Source organism: Corvus cornix, chromosome 6 (genome assembly GCF_000738735.6).
Source record: "Corvus cornix cornix isolate S_Up_H32 chromosome 6, ASM73873v5, whole genome shotgun sequence".
NCBI lineage: Eukaryota > Metazoa > Chordata > Aves > Passeriformes > Corvidae > Corvus > Corvus cornix.
In genome coordinates, this window is record NC_046336.1 from 29,058,316 (window position 1) to 29,079,565 (window position 21,250).

At 41.0% G+C, this 21,250-nt stretch overlaps 2 protein-coding genes across 10 annotated transcripts in view; one reads left to right on the top strand and one right to left on the bottom strand.

The window, feature by feature from the left end:
* PHYHIPL (phytanoyl-CoA 2-hydroxylase interacting protein like) overlaps positions 1-7,641 on the top strand; it is a 55,191-nt gene extending 47,550 nt beyond the window's left edge. The window contains exons 3-5 of one of the 2 annotated variants that reach the window (XM_010400817.4): positions 1,565-1,739; positions 2,689-2,806; positions 6,292-7,546. In XM_010400817.4, coding sequence (XP_010399119.1) covers positions 1,565-1,739; positions 2,689-2,806; positions 6,292-6,826 — 828 coding nt within the window. In that variant the 3' untranslated portion in view covers positions 6,827-7,546. Of the gene's footprint in view, positions 1-1,564; positions 1,740-2,688; positions 2,807-6,291 lie in introns of both variants that reach the window. The other variant, XM_039553830.1, reaches the window with a different exon arrangement.
* FAM13C (family with sequence similarity 13 member C) overlaps positions 7,340-21,250 on the bottom strand; it is a 115,472-nt gene continuing 101,561 nt past the window's right edge. For 5 of the 8 annotated variants that reach the window (XM_039553824.1, XM_010400818.4, XM_039553827.1 and 2 more), the window contains 6 exons: positions 19,644-19,855; positions 14,967-15,050; positions 12,563-12,658; positions 11,138-11,337; positions 10,066-10,167; positions 7,340-9,283 (listed from right to left, as the gene is read on the bottom strand). In XM_039553824.1, coding sequence (XP_039409758.1) covers positions 9,160-9,283; positions 10,066-10,167; positions 11,138-11,337; positions 12,563-12,658; positions 14,967-15,050; positions 19,644-19,855 — 818 coding nt within the window. In that variant the 3' untranslated portion in view covers positions 7,340-9,159. The remainder of the gene's footprint in view (positions 9,284-10,065; positions 10,168-11,137; positions 11,338-12,562; positions 12,659-14,966; positions 15,051-19,643; positions 19,856-21,250) is intronic. The other 3 variants (XM_039553823.1, XM_039553829.1, XM_039553826.1) reach the window with 2 other exon arrangements.

Consider the following 21,250-nt stretch of genomic DNA (forward strand, 5'->3'; position numbering starts at 1 on the left):
AACTGACAAAATTAATGGGGGAAAAGCCACCACTGAGGTGTGAGCACAGAGATCTGACCCAGGTGGAAGCTGTTTTTACCACAACCAAAGAAGAGGTGACAGGAAGACCAATGATGTTAACTGTAGCACCTGCTGGCTGCCTTAGCAGTAGCAGACTCAGTCCAGTGGGATGCCTTTCAGGGTGGTAGCTTTAAATGTCATTTGTTTCCTTTCTTTTCTTTGTAGTTTTTCTCTACATATTATTCATTGTAGCATGCAGAACTGTCTCCTTTTCAGATAAAGTTTTCTCCTAACTATTATCTGATTTAAATGAGAATTGACAAAAGAGAAATCATGACAACAAAATTTTACCCTTGATTATCACTCAATTACATCAGTTCTTGTAATATCCCAAGCTGCTAATTTTACAGTTTCTTAATACAGAAACTGAAGAATATTTTTTGTTGATAGGTAAACAAAAGGAGAAAGATCTTTTTCCATAATAGAAGACAAGGAAAAAAATCCTTCAGACCTTGCTTAGAGATCATGACCAGAAAATATCTCTCTTCTATTCCTTTTTTCCTTAAAGGACTGCTATGCTTGTATTCATAGGTAGATGATCATGGACTGGTATTTATAGGTGGGCAGTTATGGATGTCATTTTAAGTGCCCACTTTTCACATGGCAGCCATCTTACCGTTCTGTTATTACTGGTGAATATTCAATAATAAATATTTCTCATTCTATCTCAGCTCCTCAGGTACACTACAGAGAATCATTCAAGTCCATCCTGAGTCCTTTCACCCACAGTTTTAGCATAGACTGTCCAGTTCTTCAATTTTTTCTGTCCCTTGGTGGTCTGTACCAAAGTCTTTGGTACTGCAGAAATCAACTATTTCAATTCCAACAAGCAGCTATTTTTCTATGTTGCATCCTGGGGCTATGATATATTGGAAGAGCAAAACAGAGGATCTGAAAGGGCAGTGGGGGAGAAAGCAAGAGGTTCAGTGATAGGCACAAGCTGTTTGGCTTCTTCTGGCTATTCCTGTACAGAAAGGTATTTTGATAGATGTAAACCAGCTGTAGTTACTCTGCAATGTCTTTAATTTTCTCTGTTGATATTTAGTTTGGAAGATAGCAGCAGCAGTGTAGATGGACTGATTGACAGCAGGAGGAATTTTGTTTATGTTGGCTGAAAGAAAACAATGAGAGCACAAGAAGCTCTTAAATTAAGATACCTTTGTTCTTCGTAGCATGTCTTTCTTTGTTTGCATGCTTAAGCATGAAAGGCCCTAGTCTGAATTATTTATTAGGGCTATATATAATAGTGTTATGCTACAGTCACTGAACAAATCATTAATTTGTACATACAAGGTATCCCCATGTCTCTTAGAACAGGCCTTACACCACTGTCCTCTGCCCCTGCTCACTTTGCTGCACCAACAAACTGTGGGCAGTAACTCGGGTTTGCAGAGAAGAGCCTGGGGCTGGGGACTACACTGCAAAAACAGTGGAGGAAGGGGTGGCAGATTGGTTTGGCTGCACTGCTGACTCGTGTGTCGTTCTGTCCTTCCGTTTGCGTCAGGATGTACCCACGAAGCTGGTGGCCAAAGCTGTTCCTCTGCCCATGACCGTGCGCGGGCACTGGTTCCTGAGCCCCAGGACAGAGTACACGGTAGCAGTGCAGACGGCCTCCAAGCAGGTCGATGGCGATTACGTCGTTTCGGAGTGGAGTGAAATCATCGAGTTCTGCACCGCAGGTAACATTGCTGAGGGATCTCCACAGGCTGGAGTCAATGAATGCTGGCTCTGCTGCCAGGCTGGGCTGGTCACCTGCCAGTGCCAACTGTGCTGGTAGCCTCTAATAGTCACCCCTGGAGACTGGAATTCGAACTTTAGGCTTTGTCTGTGCCAAGGTTTGCACATCAAGCAGAGGCAGCTGGACTGCCCTTTTCTTGCGCAAAACTTGGCTGTCCCAAAGTGCTGTGCCTAGCACCACTGCTTGTCCCAGGCTAGGAAAGGGCCACTTGTGTGCCTGTTGCTGGCTACCAGCACCTGTGGGGAAAAGGTAGAACAGCAGCTCCCTGACAGCTTAAGACATTCTGCTGCTCTGTCTTCTCTGCATGCTGCAAAGCCTCAGCACCATCCACACCCCGTCCCAAGGGTCACTTTGGCCTGCCTTTGATTTATAAGGCTTCCTTTGAATGCTCATGATCTGCTGCCACTGTGCATGCCTGTCTGAAAGCTGAAGACTTGAGGCAAGCTCAGTATGAATCCCATGTTGGTTGGGAAGCCATTTAAGCTGGTTCCTGAGCAATCTTTGTTCATTCTGTCATTGGTTGTTGGCTCACAACAAGGTATGTTGTAGCAAACAGTTTGTCAACTGATAGGAGCCAGAGAGGGCAGTCCTGAGCTCTGCTGCAGTCCCAAATAGAGGGAAACCAGCTCTAGCATAGGAATTCCTGAGCTGAAAGTTGCTGTAGGCTTGCAGAGTCTTCATGGGGGAAGGAGTGGGGAGAATCACAAATGCCTGCTCCTGCCCTTTGATTTGCTTGTTGCCACTGTTGAAAACTGGGGGCATTATGTGATGTGTATTACTCAGTAAGAGTAATAAAGTTCCCAATTTTCAGCCTGCATGTCTCTGTGGCTTTTGGAGAGTGTTGTGGTTTTTCCTGCCCCCTGTGCTAGCAGTTTGTCTTTCCTTTCCAGATTATTCAAAAGTTCACCTAACACAGCTATTGGAAAAAGCTGAAGTGATTGCAGGCCGTATGCTCAAACTGTCTGTTTTTTATCGGAATCAGCACAAAGAATACTTTGATTATATCAGGTAAGAAACTAAACATAGTCCTTTGGCAAATTAGCGGAGTAATGAAAACAGGTAAATGGAGACAGCTGTGCTAAAGCTAGGGCAGAATGTCTGTATGCTTTATAGCCCATTCAGAAAGAAAAGAATAAAATACAACTCATTTCTTTTACCTTGCTTAAAGCAGAACTTCCATTAGGCAAAAAAAGTCTGTGTTTTGAAACAGAAACTGAGGTACTCATAGGGCCTCCAGCCTGATTAAAGTATCTGTAATCATAATGGATAGTTTAGTAGCCAAATATTTCTATTGTACTGAGAAATTGAGAGTGAGGTGACTGAGAGTGGGAGTGTACAATGGTGTGCATAGGCATTTGCCTGCATGAGTTCCATCTCAAATATTTGCTCTCCACGTACAACCATCTCATTTCCATAGCCAAATGCAATTATATAGACTCTGCAATCTGAATGTTAATTTATAGATCATGGGAGGAGGGAGAGGGAGTGATGTTTAGACAGTGTTGCAACACCATGCTTCAGTTGGAATGAAAAAGCAGGAGAGCTGGAGGTAGGTTCCCTGTTCCTGTTGGAGACCCAGTGTGCCCTCCCACACACGGCCAGAAGTGTCAGTACAAGAGAAAAGCAGACTTTTTGATAGAAGGGGTCAAAGCTCATGTGTTGAGTGAGCAGGAGCAGCCACACAGGGTAACCTTCCCCTGTTAGAAGAACATGGATGAGAGGTAAGCAGTGTGTTGGAAGGCTGCTGCACTGACTATCCTTTAATATTCATCAGGAGATGGGGCTCCTGCTGGGCCATGTAATTTCAGTTTTCTGTGAGTGTCACACTAGTACCTGCCTAGAATGGAAAGGTTTTAAAACAACTCCAGGCAATTCAGCTTCAAAGAACAGACTCCACCATCCTTGGCAACATTCCTACTTTGTACTCATGGGTATCTGATTTATTCCAAGAGTGTATTGTATATTGCAGGGCATGGGCTTGCTCTTCCCCTTCTGTGTTTTGGAAGGATTATTTTATTGCACATAGTGACAAAAACTCAAAGTGAGTGCAAAACTCAGTGGAGGTAGAGAATGAATTGCAGTTGTTGAGGCTCTTTGAGGACTTCATAAACCACTGCTGCCGTCCTGGGCTAGATACCACATACCACAGAAGGGAAATGCCTGTGCTGTTTTGATTCTCTTGTTGCGTTGTTTTCAGCTGTATAATCATAGTGTATCTGCCTTTGTGTTCATTAGTGCTGAAAATTGCCACTGAGGTACATTTATAGCTGTGGGTTTGGCTTTGTTCTGCCAAATGTGACTCTAATTGATTGCACACTGTATCTTTTCCCCTTCTTCCTGTTAAGGTCTTTCTTGGTTCGACACGAATAGAGATGAGTTTGTTTCAGTGAGCTGGAGACAAAAAGCTGTGTTTTACCAGGCCAGTGGGAAGCTACACTACCAGTAACTGGCTGGTGGTTACCTCTTTTGATTGGAAATTGGCTAATACAGTCACAAGGGCTAATCCTTCCACAAAACACCCTTCTGCATGTTATGTTAAAAACCCTAACCACATGCTTCCTATTAGGGAAAATTCCTTGTCAGCATGCCTGCCAATGGTCTCTGCGGTGTCATCACTAGTACCCAGCCTGGAAAAGCTCTGGTAGCATCGGCATGCAGGCAGCTGTTCCCGGTGCTAAAGGAGCAGCCCCTAAATGGAGGGTTTGAGATGTGAGCTCAGAAGGGGTGTTCGTGTCACTGCAGCTTACCTGGGCTGGGAGTGCCACAAAGCAGCTCAGATCCCCTGAAAGGGTGACCTATAATTAGCCTAATTGGCCACTGGATGTCAGTATCTTGCCACAGAAATGGAACAGACTTTCTCGGAAGGAAGCCTGACTTTTCAGTTTACCGAGGTTCCAGGTGGTTATTTAAGCTCATTCAACTTTTTTCTTTTTTTTTTTTTTTTTTGGTTTTTTGGTTTTGGTTTTTCTCTCCCTAGTAATCTCTTCAGTCATAAAATACTGATTATACCCCCCACTCCAATCAATGGCATATGAAATAGGGCTTGAGGCAAAACTAGGTAGTATTTGACTGGCCCAGAAAACTTTTGAAATGTATCTTAGAGTAAAATAAAGATGTGCTGCTGAGGAGATTACAAATAATGGAAAAAAAATAATCACAGTTGGAGATATTATTGAATTGATTTAGAGCTGTTTTGTACGCACACACTGAGTTTGTTTGCTTTGACTGCTACCAAGCAAAACCTTCTTCCACACAGCACCATTTTACATGGACCTGGTGCAAGTTAAAAGCAGAGAGAGAACAGTCTTTCCTTGGGTAGTTTCCCCTCTCCTAAAAGAAGGAAATAAGGAAAAGAAGAAAAAAAAAAAAAAAACGTAAAAGCAAAGCAAGAGAAGGATATAAGAATCTCCAGCCCCACAGCCTCATGCATTTTTAGTCTGTCATATCAGTGAGTTTAAAGGCATTGTTCTAAGGGTGCCTAGCAAATACAGTGTTTGCAGGGCTTGCAAAAGGGGATGGTTGCCTTTCAGGTATCATGTGGTTGCAGGTGCAAAGAGAGCCAAAGCTGCCACTGGGGCACTTCCAGAGATGTGTGGGGCACAAGTCCTGGGGAACACCCTGCTATACGTAAAATCTCAGGTGCTAAGGAGGATTAGATAGGGTGTTTTGGAGTGGTCTCCTAAATTTAGCAGTCTAATGCTGCTGAGTGCACTTTGGGATTTGGGGTTTTAAAAATTCACTTGTGCATTGTACATTTCTTTTCACTGGAATGAAATTGAGCTAAGTTTGCAAAAAAAAAAAAAAGAAGTTAGTCTTTCTTTCCCCTTAGGATTAGCGACTGCAGAAGCTGGATACCAACCAAAGTGGAAACTAACCAAATTGCCTAATTCTCTGTGCCCAGCTCTGCTCTGATTGAAGTCAGCAGTAGACCAATTAGAATTGAAATGATCATTTGAGGAGAAAAAAGACAGTGGCAGACAGTACATTCCTTCCTATTATCTCTCTGAAAAGCATCCTTCAGAAATAACTTTCACTGGCAGTTTTCTACATGAGCTATATACTGCCTATGCTAAAAATACATATTAACAAACAGTATATTCAACATATGGAGACTGACTTGCAATATTCAACATATGTTTATTGTTAGAAATGAAGTGTAAGACTGAACAAATCAGCTAATTAAAGATATCTGTGGTTTGGGGGCTTTTTTGTTTGTGCTTTTTTTCGCCTGCATGTAATACCCAGACAGCTGACAGAGAAGGCAGCCTAGAAAAGCAGATTTTCCCCTTGAGCAGGAGTGATTCTCACTCTTCCCAAGTCTGATGTCACTTGATTTTCTTGGTCTTAAGACCATGACACTAACCACAGCCTTCAGTTTAATGGTTTTCCTTTGTGTCCCTCCAGTCCTATTTCCAAACAGCATGATGTCCTAACTTCCCACTTTTTCTTTACCATGTGTTACAAAATAATCAATACCAGTCCTTCATTTGTAGAGAGCATCATGGGAATGCTATGCAGCCCTCTGTTAAGGATAACAGTGGCAGCCATGGCTCTCCAATCAGTGGGAAGCTGGAAGGCATCTTCTTTAGCTGCAACACTGAGTTTAACACTGGGAAGCCACCCCAAGATTCACCCTATGGAAGATACAGGTATGAGATTGCAGCTGAAAAACTCTTCAACCCAAATACTAACTTGTACTTTGGAGACTTCTACTGCATGTACACAGCCTACCACTACGTCATCCTCGTGATCGCCCCCGTGGGGTCACCAGGAGACGAGTTCTGTAAGCAGCGCCTTCCTCAGCTAAATATAAAAGATAACAAATTTCTGACCTGTGATGAAGAAGACGGGGTCATGGTTTACCATCATGCCCAGGATGTTATTTTGGAAGTAATTTACACTGATCCTGTGGATCTCTCCCTTGGCACAGTTGCAGAAATTACTGGTCACCAACTAATGAGCTTGTCTACTGCAAATGCAAAGAAAGATCCCAGCTGCAAGACCTGCAATATCAGTGTTGGACGCTAAAACTTCCCTCCTTCCTTAGGAGCCTTCAAGCCTCTGTTGCCCATTTCCATAGTCAGAGGGTTCTGTCGGAAGCATGCACATGCCGCTGTCACCAAAAGCAACCACCAGTCTTCAAAATCTCCAATAGCCTTCTTAGTACTTCTTCTCTCCCTCTCTCCCTTCTGTTCCCCCAATGCTTTAAATGATTAGAAATCCTGGATTTCCTTCTGGCAACCATTTATACCTAGATGCTGCAAAAATTGTTTTCTGTTTCTTGCCAAACATAACAAAATCCTATATAAACTGCTTTAGCGAAATAAAAATAACGGCTTATAAATGGTGTTTAAATATGCATTCATTTTAACTACTGAACAAGTACTGGGATAACTGAAGAGCATGAAAGGTTGTAATTGCAGCATGATTTGAATTTCAGAGCCTAGAAATGTCAGCACTTCCAACGTGTTGTTTGACAGTGTTATTTATGTTATTTATATTAGCTAACTGAAAACAGAAACTGTGTCTTGACATAATAAATATAATAGAAAAATATTTTATTTGTACCATTGTATAAAATATTATACAATCATATAGAATATATAGATTACATTTTAATATCAATTGTATACATATGTCATTAAATCATTTTCCCTTATCAAAGATGTAGTTTGTAAACTTCAAATAGCTCTGTATCTGTTCCTGTTGCTCTAGATGACTTTAATTAAAACAGATTTATGAAGACCATTTCTGATTCATAAAAGTTAAGTTATAAATTATTAAGTCAGTACACTGAAACAACAAATAGCTGCAAAATAAAAAATTCCTTTTTTTAGTGTTCATATTTTTTCCTCCAAACTACTTGAAGATGTGTACATCTTCCAAATCATGCCATTACATACATAAATACAAACATGGTACATAATAGGCTTTATAAAATCAAAATCTTCTTACCAAGATAGAAAACAGGTTGCTTATACTATGTGGTCAATACAAAATGGCAGGTAGAGCAAAACACTAAACATGATTCAACTGGTTCTGCTCCCCTTTTTTTTTTTCTTCTCTAAGTAATTCTTCCCTCCTTTCTGTCTGGGCTAGGTATTTCCCAGAATCCCTGCTTTTCATTTCTAGTACAAAACCTGCTGATAGTCCTTGTATTACTAGTCCACTTTTCACACCAATGGCCTATCACAAACAGTGACAATTCTCCTTAATATTACGAAGTGTGGTGCTCTGAAAGTTAAGAAAGATGCGTAATTCCAATGGAAAAATAACTATTTATAACCTTATTTTCAGTAAACAAGAAGTTTAGCAGTCCTCATCAGTTAACTGTGACACTCACTTATATACCATGTACTTCATCTATCCAAAATATCTTAGCATAATGCAGTAATCTAGTCCTGTTTTTATATATATATGTGGCAATTTATAACACAAGAAGTACTTCAACATTTTACAAAGTGCATGCGCCTAAACAAGCTTTGGTAGTTAGAGAAGCGAATGTTATAGCGTCAGGCAAACCAAAGTGCAAAGGTTAATAGAGAAATCAAAACTAGCACGCAGTTGATCTATTTTTACTGACTTTTAAGTTCTGTGAGCCAGGTTCTGTGAACAACTGAAAAGGACAGCAGCCAGTACCTCTGTTCTATCTCTTCTCAGCAACCTGTAGCTATTTCATTTAGTCAAGCACTTTCTCTCATTTCTAAAACATAAAATAGTTCCATGTGGCAGTTGTGTTCTGGCCTTTTCTTGCATAAGCAGCATCAGTCTGCTCTACTCCCAGCCCTGGCACTGGTTCTTCCTGTGCACCTTTCTTTGAAGCCACTGGAATTGAATGGCAACTTTGTCTTGAAAGCTAGAGTATGTTCTGAGTTTTTCCTTCACTCACTTCAAGTCATTTCTTTTAATCTAGTGAATCAAGACCTTGAGAGCCAACATTACTAATTAATTATAGTGCATGTTAATTCTGGAAACGAAGTGTAGCACATTATCATGTACTAAGAAGTACTAAAAACCTGTAGAGCACTTCCTCACACTTTTGGGGCAGGTAAAACTGAGAATCTACATTACTTCAATGTCCTTTTAATTTCTTAACATTCTCACAGTGCACTTCAAAGCTTTTTCAAAAGGAAAAATATATACTATAGTCCACTCACCCGTGCTTAATATTCTTGCATATTGCTGTCCTCTCTCATCCCAGCTATTATAATTGGTAAAGTGCATCAAAAATCTCAGTGTGTCAAATAACTGTGCAGCAGACCAAGACCTGTAAAATTACTTTCTCTTTTTCAACATTTGTTTGTTTGTTTGGATTTTTTTTTTTTTCCCCTAGAGAATAATATCACAGCATTGCATTCACTTCAAATCGTTTTGGAAATATCATGCTTACTGATGAGAACCTCCAGGAGCCTGATTTTGGCTTTTGTGTGCTTGTATTCAGAGTATTCCTCAGCCATTGGCACCCGATCTTCTTTCTGAGGACTCCTATGAAAAGCAAATAAAAGCACCATCACTTTCTATGAGTAAGAAGAGAAACAGTCTTAAAAATTAATTCTGCAACAACTGATAAGGATTGGATTTTTTTTACTGACTTTAAATGACTAAAGATAATTTGACAGGGCCAAAAAGCTCTAATATACAGAAATAAAATAATATTTAAAATACTGAGTTTTCATATACAAGACAACTTTCCTGACAGCTGTGGAAGCATAACTACTTGATTCTCAAATATGCAGAGAAATCATAACAGTGCTTTGAAAACTGTTACCAGTTACCACTGTTATCCGTGCCCATATCCTCCACGGTTTTCAACAAAAAAGGTTTGCCAAATGAAGAGGAGAAAAAACAGAGTGAAAAATGGCCAGTATTTATTCTGGGTAAAAGAAACAGAGGCTTCTGTTTTTAAAATCTCCTGTTCAAAAATGGCCCAACTGCCAAGTGTATTCCCTGCAGACTGACATCCTCAGAAAGAGTCTTTTAGCAGCCTCCCTTCAGCTCAGGGAATATCCTGTGCTGGGGTAGAGTTTATACCCACTGCAGGCATGTCCTGAAAGATCCCCAAATCCAGGCTTTCCTCACGGATGACCACATTCTGAAGGGACTAAGCAGGGAGACAGATGGACATCTCCAGAGACCAGACAGCTCCAGGGTATTTTCCAGCCCTTAGGTGCGCAAGCCCCTTTGGCCAGCTCACCCTCGCAGAGACAAACACCCCTGCCCAGGACCCAAAGGGGATAAGAGAGGGCTCTGTTGAGCTGCTGAGTTACCTTCCTGTCTGTTTGTAGAACTGCTCCTCAAACTCTCGAAGAGCCTTGCGAAGTCTCTTCTTATCAGCTCTTGTTTCTCTGAGATGTTCGAGCAGAACAGGCCTGTGAAACAGAGACAAGAACATGAAGCCCCATTTTGCTTGGAAGGATTGCAAAAGCCTTGGATTTGGGTAGCAAAGAGTTTCTGCTCTGGGGCCATGGCAGGCACTGACCAGAGCCCTGAGACATTCCACCACACTCCACACACAGCTGTGCTCCTTCCGTTTTACTGGTATTCCAGCCCTTCTAATAAAGTGAAGGCAGAGACTCTGGTCTACAGGGGAGGAGAAGCATTTAGGACCGAGTCGTGCTAGTGGCTTTAAATCTCTGTGGAATTAATGGAGTTGACAGGCTCAGCATCTCACAGGAGGAAATACTGTAACTGAATTAAAGTCAACATCCAAGCCCTGCTCCTGTTTGCAGCTGTTCCCAATCATTACTGTGATGCAGTGGAAAGGCTAGTGGTACCCAGAAGCATCATTTTTGGAGGCCATGTTTTAGCTAGTGTTCAGAGAAAAAGGATTTTAAGCAAAGAAAGAATTCTGTTATGACATTTGCTCCTGGTAATTTTTTTTTTTTTTTGCATAGTAACAAAATGCATGGAAAATATCTTCCCACTATTTATGAGCAAACTATTGCACACATAGTTGAGTTACATAGGAATCTAAGTAATTTTTATTTACTCTCAATTGTGTTAGACTCTAGTTAGCTTCATTTATGCATCTAAGACATCCCAATCAAAACACAAAAGAAAGATACCATCCCCTAAGCTTTGAGAACATATCTGTTCCTGGAAGGCACAATCTTCAACAAGTTACCTTTCTCTTCCTAGAGCTGGCACAAAGCTTTTTGAATAAACAGCTCAAAGCACTGGTATGCTGCCCAAACAATGAATCTCCTTCTCCCATAAGAAAACACTGAATCACTCCTTTGGTATAGAATATTCTTATGCAACAGGTATGGCTCATATTTCACTTACAAAGTATACATGAAATGTTTTAAAACATTTCGAGAAAAAAAAGAGAGAACTTACATTGTTGCCTCATGTAAATTGGACATAGACAAGGCTGTCTGCCTGTAAACTTTCTTTTCATCGAGAGGTGAAATATGTACAGGCTCACTCTCCTCCTGAGAGTAACACAGGTGCTCTTCAACAGGGAAGCAAGACATTGGACCAGACGATAACTCGTGGCTGCTTTGAGAATGGTCCTCATCTGAGTCTTCCTCCTCCTGCTTGGGAAATGCAAAACATTATTAAATTAATTGTTTAAATTACAACACTTACAGCTAATAGTATGACAACATAAAGAATTAGGATCTGACTTCCTGGATGTATTAATTGAAACAGATTATACTAGGTCTACTTGAGGTTGTTCATGAAAGCACTCCTGGGGTCACTGGGTTACTGTGTGTTGCCCACCAGGAGTAAAAAGGATGGAAGTTGGCCCTGCTCCCGAGTATCTCCAGCCAACAACTTATTTCTGTCTGCCCAAAAGCCCTTATACATGGCAAAGATTTAACTAACATTCTGTATTTATGTAAGCAGTGCAGTCTGGCTGGAACGTGCACTCCTCTTATATACCATCTACAGCGTGCATTGTATCCAGATGTTCTGGCTGCAAAAAGAGTTGGAGGGAGACATTCCACAATTTTATAGCTACTAACGTTAACTACTAAAATAGACTGATATTGGTGTCTTGCTCACATTCCTCCATCCTCAGAAGAAAATTTGAGCTATTGAAACGAAAGCTTAAACATAAAAATGCCATAGGGCAAAGCTCCTCACAAGTAACACTAAGGAATTTCAGAGAAATTTTTCAATTAAATACCCATCTGTAAATGTGTAAAGCTTTGCACTGGGATTTTTCAAAGAAATGTAAAGTTACACTGTCATCTAAAAAAATAATAATAATTTTTAAAATCAACCTAGCCCCACTTACTATTAAATTAGTATTTTTGGTAGACGTGCTAATTAACTTCCAAGTAGCCGGATTCCACTGCCTTCACCCACTATGAGACCAGTACTATTCCATTACACCAATATATTATTAAAGTACTACAAATTGCATTTACATGCTACATAATTGATAAAAGCATTGTTGATAAGATATAGAAGTTAGATATATTGACAGCAGAGTCCTTCAAGGAAAGAGAGAGGCTTCCTTCTGTATTGCAGATGTTTGCCACGATGGAAAACTAATGCCAGCCTTTGGTGTCTTACCCAGCCCACTGAAGTTTGTGCCTCAGAAACTGCTGCTGTACATTGGAACTTCTGGCATGCATAGAAGTTGCATTTTACAGAACATTTGCTCTGTTTGAAATATCAATACCCTGTGTTAGCCTATGAGCAGTTTTTTGGACATCAGTAGTTCTATTGCTGCCAAAGTGACATACAGGTACAAATCAAACACAGTGTTTTGTATGTTTCCTTGACAATGGGTGAATTTTTCCAACTTACAATTGTTGTGATCAAAGATGGAGCAGCAAGAAGTTTCTTGATAATTCTGTATCTGTCATAAAGAGGCTTCATGAGACTCTTTTCTTGCTTAGTTACCTAAAGAGAAATCATAACAAAACACTGCCCTCAAAAATTAAAAAAAAAAAAAAGTAAATTTTAAAGGTTCTTAATTTCTCCTGTAAAAGTGAAAAAGGTATTAGAAGACTATGAACAGATGTGTATTTTGCTTCCATAGATATTCCATGGGAACTGTAATTTAATCCATACAATTTCTAAAAAAGAAAATGATAATCTGTTTTCTAATGGAGAATACCCAGTGTGGTTTCCTCACTTTCTTGAGCCACACTGCCTAGGCAGAGGGTAAATTATTCTCTCCCTGAGGCTGCTGCTAGAGCAGTGGGAGTTCAGATGTGCTGCTGCTGTGCCTTGCGTTGCCAGCTCACCTCCTTAGCTGTGATGACAGCAGCAGGAGTGCCTCAGCCTGCCTGGGACAATACACTCATGGGCCCAGCGGGATGGAGAGTGCCAAGAACACGGCTCTGCAGCCTGCACATGGGGCTGGCTCCACGCAGGATTGCTCCATGCATTCCTCACCAGAGCTGCCTTCCACAGCTGGGATTTACCATCTGCTCATTTACTTTGTTCTAAGTCTTCCATGAGCACTTGAAGCATGGATTTGGAAGAGAATATTATTTTAAATCAGGTGTTAAGAGCCTGGTCCAGCCACAAATGTTCAAAAATACAAAAATAAACCTTAGGGAAACTAGCTGTGGTCTAGGTTGACTTACTGCATTAAGGGGGGAAAAAAAATTAGCAAATTCCTCAAGGAAAAGAAAACAAGACAACACCCCTGCAACCAACCAACCACACCACCACACCCCTCCCCCCGCCAAAGTAACATTTTCCTCCCTGATGAAATGTCCAGACAGGGTCATGTGCACACTTGTCCACCATCAGCCTCTGCTCATCAGCTCCCACACCTATGAGCACCCTCTGGGTGCAATTTCACTGATTCTTGGCACTGCAGAGAGGCCCAGGTGTACCCGCTCAGATGAGTGAACACATGGCAGGTCTGAAGAGACACATACTGGCTGACAGCACAGACAATAGCCCAGAGCTGCTCAGACAGACAAATGCCTGGTGAGCAGGAGCAAGGGGGACAGTAGGCAAACCCAGAGTGGTGTCACTGCACGTGTCTGGCTGATGGAGTGCTTAGGGACCACTTCTAGAGCCACACTTCACTGCAGAGTGTTAGGGCTTGCCCATTCCAGCCAGGCCACTTCTCTTCCCCAGGCGTCATGTTCCATTTAACTACTACACATAAGGGCTCCAGGGAATGCCAAACAAGCCAGAATAGATCGGGTTTTGCTTTAAACCTGGTCAGTGGCCTCTTTCTGGCCTTGTTCAGGCAAGTCTGGATAAAGATGGTGCTGAGCCACACCAGACATCAGCTGGGCACGTATCAGCCCCAGCACATTCCACTGTGTTTCAGTGCTGCTGTTAGAGAGCTGCTTCAGCCCTGAGAAAAAACATCCTCTCTGAACCCTGTGCTACAAAGGTGCCCTGGTACTCTCTTTTCTGTCTCTGAATCAAGTCTCTTACCTCTACATAGCACAAATAATTTCTTTTTTGTTTTCCTTCTTAGGAAGCATAAGTTCTTCATACCCTTCTTGTATACTCACTCCATCCCTCAGCTCTCATTCCAAGCCCAAAGAAGATGAACAAAAATGGGATCAGAATCAGATCATACTTTTAACAGCTGACATATTTTTGGACAAATGCTGGTCCAGTTCCCTTTTCCTCTACCACAACTACTACTATCCAGAAACAGAGACAGTCACAAGAATACAGACAGTGATATCAAAAAGAAGTTCCTGAGCTGTGTAGACAAATTTTCAAATCATCATCTCACCAACTAAGGCATTTTTTTGGTTTGCATCTACATTCAGCAAAGGAGTCCCTTGAAGTGGTTTTAATTAAGAGTTTAAGTCCTGCTGTGTAGTAAAGGCAAAACACATATGTCAGGTCATGTGATTTTGTAGTTCATGTCTCGGATGGTGCCCTATATAAAACCTTCCTCAGCTGATAAGCATTCTAATCATACATGATAGCAGAGCCAATCTGCTGTGAATATGTAATCTTCCAACTTAATCATCAAATCCTGCATTTTTCAATCATGAAGAGAGATACAGAGCCACTTTTTATTTTACTTTAATTTCTGACATATAAACCAAATTCATCAGTATCAGGCAATAACATTTAAACCTGAAAATTAGTTTGAAATAACTAAAATTATGTTAACTGTGTAAAATTCATCTAAATATATTTAATATACCAGTCCAAAAATATTGGTTAGAGATGTTAGATAATTTTTAATTTATCTATTTTTCCATGGCATACTTACAGGTTGTCCATGAATACTCTCAAAATATAGTAGACATTTCTGAAGATTGATTTTTTCCAAAGCCATTTGCTTTTTTGTCATATCCTATTTGAAAAAGTTATTTATAAGATTGTGAGTCAGGATTTCATGACATGGGTACAGGTACATATCTGTTTAATAATCTCTTCTTCCCAGATAAACATTAATAATGAATTCTATTTCTGTCTGCACTGAGGTCAATGGGGATTTGGCATTAATTTAGCAAGAAAAGAGTCCAAAATTACATTACGTATATATTAAATATGTTTAGTTGCAAAAAATGAGAACAACCACCATTCTAGATAAAGTACTCAGAAACATGGAAGAATGCAGAGAGGACATTCCTCAACTTTTTAATTATTCATTAAGAAAGAGAGATAGATTTGCCTTGGCTGATAAGGAATATAGAACAGAAAGATTCAGCAATGCAAACCCAACCCATTCATGGTAAATAGCTTATATCTGTTCAAAAATTGCAATATGAATCACTGGTACCAAAAGAACACTGATTTCTCAGTGTTGGTGAATGACCAGTATTTGTACAGGTGTCTGCTGTGGGGAGCACACCATGTAACAGGTATTTGTCTCCTCCCTTTCCCCAGCAAGATCTGCTCCTGACACCTGCGTAATTTCACCTGGGCCAGAACACCAAGGAAGGAGCACATGAAGTGAATGTCATTTCCCACAGTCTCTGCCAGATCACAATGGAGCTGCCTGAACTAGGGCCCAGTGTTCAGAGGTGTGGGGGAGATGAAGTGATGTGAAGAACCCTGGACTCGGGGGCACACACATACAGGGGACCTTTCTGCAGAAAGCTGATGACGAGGCAGCTTTTAGTGACAACTTGGAGAAATGCTTTCACTAATTGGACCCTACTTTTAAAAATATATCGAGCCTTGAAGAAGTGACACCCTTCTAATATTAGAGCACCTTGCTATTAACTTCAAGAGGAGCAAAACCTATTTTGTTTGATGCTCAAACGCAAAAACAGCACAGAGCCATTAATCAGAACTGCTAACCACATTTTCCTAAAAGGTCTGCATGAGTTAATCACTGTAAAATCGTCTGTCATTCATGTTAAAAGATGAGCTGCTAACTAGAATGCAGGAGTATTATAAATTAGCTAATTTGTTTATTTATTGCTAGTTCTGCAATTAATACAAGGTTAATTCTTTCAAAAACTATTAAGGCTGGAGCAGCTGAATGGTTAGGAAGAAATGGGGCGATCATTAATATTGATTTTACGCAAGAGAAACGATCTCAACAGGGCTTAGCATTTGAGCCTATTTCATTAGCTCCTTTTATTAGCAATCTCAAGACAGGTTGGTATTCAGCTAAGTTTGAAACAGCTGATAATTTCAAAATCAGAGAAGGCAGCTGGAGTCACAAACTGCAGAATTGTCTGAGACATCTTAGGACTTTAGGCTACATACAGCAGCAGAAAATTCAATGATAATTAAATAGAAACACTGCTTCATAGCCAAGGAGAAGATGAAGTGAAGTGGGTCAGTGATGAGAAAACAGATACATAAAGGGAACCAGTCTGAAAAAAGCCTTGGGGGACAGGCTGCAAACATTCAAACAGAAGGCAAAAGTTTGCCACATATGAAGAAAGAAAAGGGGGACTTCACCTAAAGATAAGGTAGTAGTTTGGTTTTCATAACTTGGAACAGAGGCACACAAAATGCTGTATACAGTTATCTCCTTTACTAGTCTGTTCTGTTCCCTGCATGCTTATGCCTTCAAGCTCAGTGTTGTTTTTCCAGACAGAAAATACAAACTCTGGGGACAGAAGAACAGACAGTCCAGTGAGGGCTGGGCCTGCCTGGACCCTGTCAAAGGCAGTGCTTTGTTTCCCTGCAGGCACAGAGTCAGGTTCCCAGGGCCTTAGTCTGCCACTAGGGGATGTGTGGTGGCTCATAACAAAGCAGCATTTAACACAAAATTAGAAAGAAAAAGTTTAAAGAAAGGCGACGAGTGCCATGACACCTCCATAGAGCGGTGCCAGTTCCCGTCAGCCGAGGTCAGGCCAGCTCCGAGCCTATCCCGCTGGGAAGGGCTGGTGAGCCAGAGCTGGGCAGCACGGAGCTGCTGCCCGCCCAGGGCACCGAGGCAGCAATCGCAGCCCAGCCACCGAACACTCGGACTGGATTCAAAGTTGGGAGCTGGGTCTTGGGTTTGTTTTTGGGGGGATTTGGTGCACCTTTTTGAGTACTACGATTCGAAGTGTGTTTGTTTGCCTTTTGTCTCCTGAACTCCTACATTCATGCTCTTAATCTTTATTTTTTTCTAAAGCCTTGTACCTAAACCCAAGGTGAGCTATTACATAAATCACCATCTCCCTGCACAAGGAGCTAGTGACACAAACAGGTGTAACAAGTGCTCACTCCTTTGTGGGTTACTGAGCCATTCACAGGCCAACCCCAATTTTCTCTGTGCCTTCTCATTCAATACCTTTACTCACAGGCTTGTTTGCAAGAGGGGTGTTTTGTTCTGGAAACCACATTCTGCTGTTTCCTATTCAGATCTTGTGGTTTGTGCTCTTTAGACATACTGGGATTTTACTCTGCACCTTTCTAAGGACACACATTCTCTCATTTGTGTTTCAGCAAGGCTTTAGAGGCTTTCCACAGTGACCTTCAGGGGAGAACTTGGCAGGCTGTTATGGAAATGCTATCTTTGCTCAAAATAACTACATATCAAAAAAGAAACGTTTAGCTGCTATTTAGCTTACTATTAATCTAGCTCAGATTCTAGTGCAGGATCTAAATGTTATATAGAAAACAAAATGTTGCACATAAAATATATCTACAGTAACAACAAAGTTGTTTGTAGCTGAAATGAAGCCTTTGATCTTTGCTGTTACCACAGATATCCTTGATTCATTTCACATCGTTAGTGCCACAAATCTCACTCTCCCCCAAAAGTCCAGGATGACTCATAATCAAAATCCAATCTTTTTAATGTTATGCTTAGGGAGCTACTAAAATATACCATTTTGAAATAGATCAAATTGATTTCATGTTATTCCTGCTCAAGCCTCTGTTCCCCAGCACTTTTGGATAACTATTACCAAGCACCTTTGCTAACAGATAGTTTTCACAACACAAGTTCTCTCCACAAGAAAACAAGAAGAAAATTAATAAGATTTTTAAAAAAAAATATATTGTCATGTGCAAACATTTAATTTACATTGCTTCATTGTCTGTGAGAACATTTCAAGTCAGCGCTGCTATATCACAGATTTAGAAGGTTTTCTTGGAAAATCAGAAGTCCAAAAAATTGAAAAATGAGTGGGACAGATACCCACACCCAACTTACTTTTATAAGAAAGTTTTTTGGACAGGATTTCCTCACAGGCATCTGTTTTGGTGTCATCTGATCTCACTCCATTAATAAAAAAAAATTAATGACTGAAAATATTATCCTACAGTCTGCACTGTTGGTATTTTAGGACTATATGCAGAACAGCAAGGTTTTGTTGCCTTTTTTTGTTTTCTGGTTATGAAACTCTTTTTCAATTTAATTTTTCTTTATAAAAAAGTAGCATATAAAAAGAAACAATTGAAAAATCAGTCATGTATGCAGAGCTCAAGATCTGAGAAGCATGGCATTGTTATGCACAGTCCTGGTTTTTATTTAGCAACTGGTTGTTTAAGAACCAAGAATAGAAGCAAAACAAAAATTAAAAATTATCTCTGCTGGGTACGCTCTGCTACTGAAATCCACTCCGAATAATTTCTTAGCTCTCACATAGTTTAGCATTTAATTCTTCACCCTCTCACCCCTTCCCCTTTTTTGTTCACCAGCCAAAGTCTAGACCTTACTGTCAACATTTGGATTTTAGGTACCTTTGAGGGCAGAATTGTCTTGCTTGGCTGTAATGGCATCAGAACAGCAACATCATCTGACAGCAAAAACAGCCCCCTGAAAAGTGGGGGTTTGGGGGGTACGTATTGTTTTAGAGAACCCTATAGTGTGCCAGGAATGTGAAGGCACAGCTAAATTTTAATATATGTACTAATTTTAAAACAAAAACTAATTTCCCAGCCAAGCAATCACGTTTCACAGACTATTACTCCTACATTCAGAAGAGAAATTGAGAACGTGGAAGAGCAGAGTCAGGATCAGCACAAACATACAAGGTCAGGAGAGCAAAGCAGTCTGGGTGGTTGTGCTGTCCCTGTCACCTCAGTGCATGCTACTGACTGTGCAGAGGCTTTAGCATTTCTCAGCTGAGAGGGGACCTTTATCATCAAAATATCTTCAGGAATGTTTTTAGTCACACAGTTTCTGTGGACTCAGGGTGCCTGTGCTGTCACCATCTTCAGTACACCAGGATATGCAGTTCTGGGCACACAGCCTCAAGTCTCTCACACTGCTGGCAGGGTCCAGCAGTGCCTGGCAAACAGATTCACATGTGCATCTCTGAGCAAAAAATGATTAGCACTGCTTGAAAAAGCCTTCTGCACCTCTGCACCTGAGCAACTCTTCTCAGAAGAGTCACTTCAGGAAGCTGCACTAGAGCTCCCACCTCACTACAGAGAAAATGCACTGCAGCGCCAGCAGACAGAGGATGTGCACACCCTGAGCCAGCCACACACCAGTATCTGCCTCAGGTGAGAAAGTTCTGAGGGAACAGCCATGCTTCTTAAATACCTTAATAGTCTCAGGAAGGTTGAAGTGTTGCCTTTTCTCCTTCAGTCGTCTCAACACACTGTCCATGGTTTCCTCCACGGAGGGAGCTGGTTCCATGCTTGTGGCCTCCTGTGTGCCAGCCTCTTTAGAGGTCCCACTGCTTTCACTGTGCTCATTTCTTTGGGGCGCTGTGGAGCTACAGTTTTGCTCTTCCGACATTCTGAGTTTCAGCTCTGAAAGGCAAATTGCATGGCAAATAAATAGAATAGAAATATTTGCAAAGCAGTTTCCTCTGACACTACTAGGAAAAAACACACCAAAACTTTCCTGCTTCTTGCACACAATTATTATCGTACCACACACATGTAGGAAAGTAATTCTGCCTCCCTTTAGCATGTAACATCTTTTGCTCCCTAGAGCAATTTAAACTGTCCCTTCCCCTTCCAGAGGCCACACTGCCATGCCAGCCAGGTTGCTCAAGTGGCCCTCACAAGGAGAAGCAGCCACTTTCTTAAATGACTTTCCTTGGCAGAAGAACACCTGAGCACCCCAGCAGAAGACAGAAGCTTCCCAGTCAGCCGCCTGCGTGGATGTGATAAAGTGTGTGACTGTATTAACTTGACACCCAGCCAAAGCCCCTGGAGCTCGAGGGACCTGCACAGAGCAACAAGGAAATTGAATTAAAATCTGAATTAGCTCCCATAAAACCAGACTTCGTTCCAAGCATACGCCTGTCTGGTGAAGGACCTTGGGCAAGGCAGGAGATTGATGTCTCCAAGTGTGTTAAATTTGTTGAAATCCATGCAGAAACAGTAACATAATTTTTTAGCTGTGACAGTCTGAGGATATAGGCCAGTTTTGTGGTGAAAACCAGTAATTTTTAGTAAACCCATAGAGTTAGAAAGGATAGACAAGCCTTGCATACTTGAAGAAGGACCTACAAGCATTTGAGTGTTTTCCATTGCAATTGTACTTATCATGTTAACCTCATGGATCTGGCTTCACTTGAAAGCAGTGCCATTATTCAGGATAATAAAAATCAAGGGTTGTCACAGGATTGAGGCATTTGGGGTGTGAAAGTGAGGCAGATCTATGAAAGCCAGACCCTCTGGATAGGAGAAGCAAGGGTTGAGTCAGAGCTACAATTTTCAGAAATGTAACCATGTGTATTGGCCATTTCTTCTCATTTGCCCTTCCTCAATTTGCAACTCAGAGTTCAAGGGGATATAATACTTGTGACAATAATAATCATCATCTTCGTCTAGTAATCATACAGGATAGTACTCAAGGGAGAACTTTCCAGAAGAAATTTACTGAAAGATGGGTTTCTATTTCTTTATTTACCACAATCACGTCCTCTATATCTATATTATTAGCTATATCCAGAACAGAAATGAAAGATAATAATACAATTTATTTAGTAGTGAGAATCCATTTATAACAGGGCAAAAAAAAAATTAGATAAATTATAAATAGCCTTTAAAAATAATCAATCAGTCTTGACTACAGACTCCCCAAGGGAAAGCATGTGATACACCCACAGACATTAATGGACTGGTATGCAGACAGTCAAGGGCAAAACCTGACCCTCAAGGCCAAATTTAATATCAAGGAAAGACCTGGTTTTA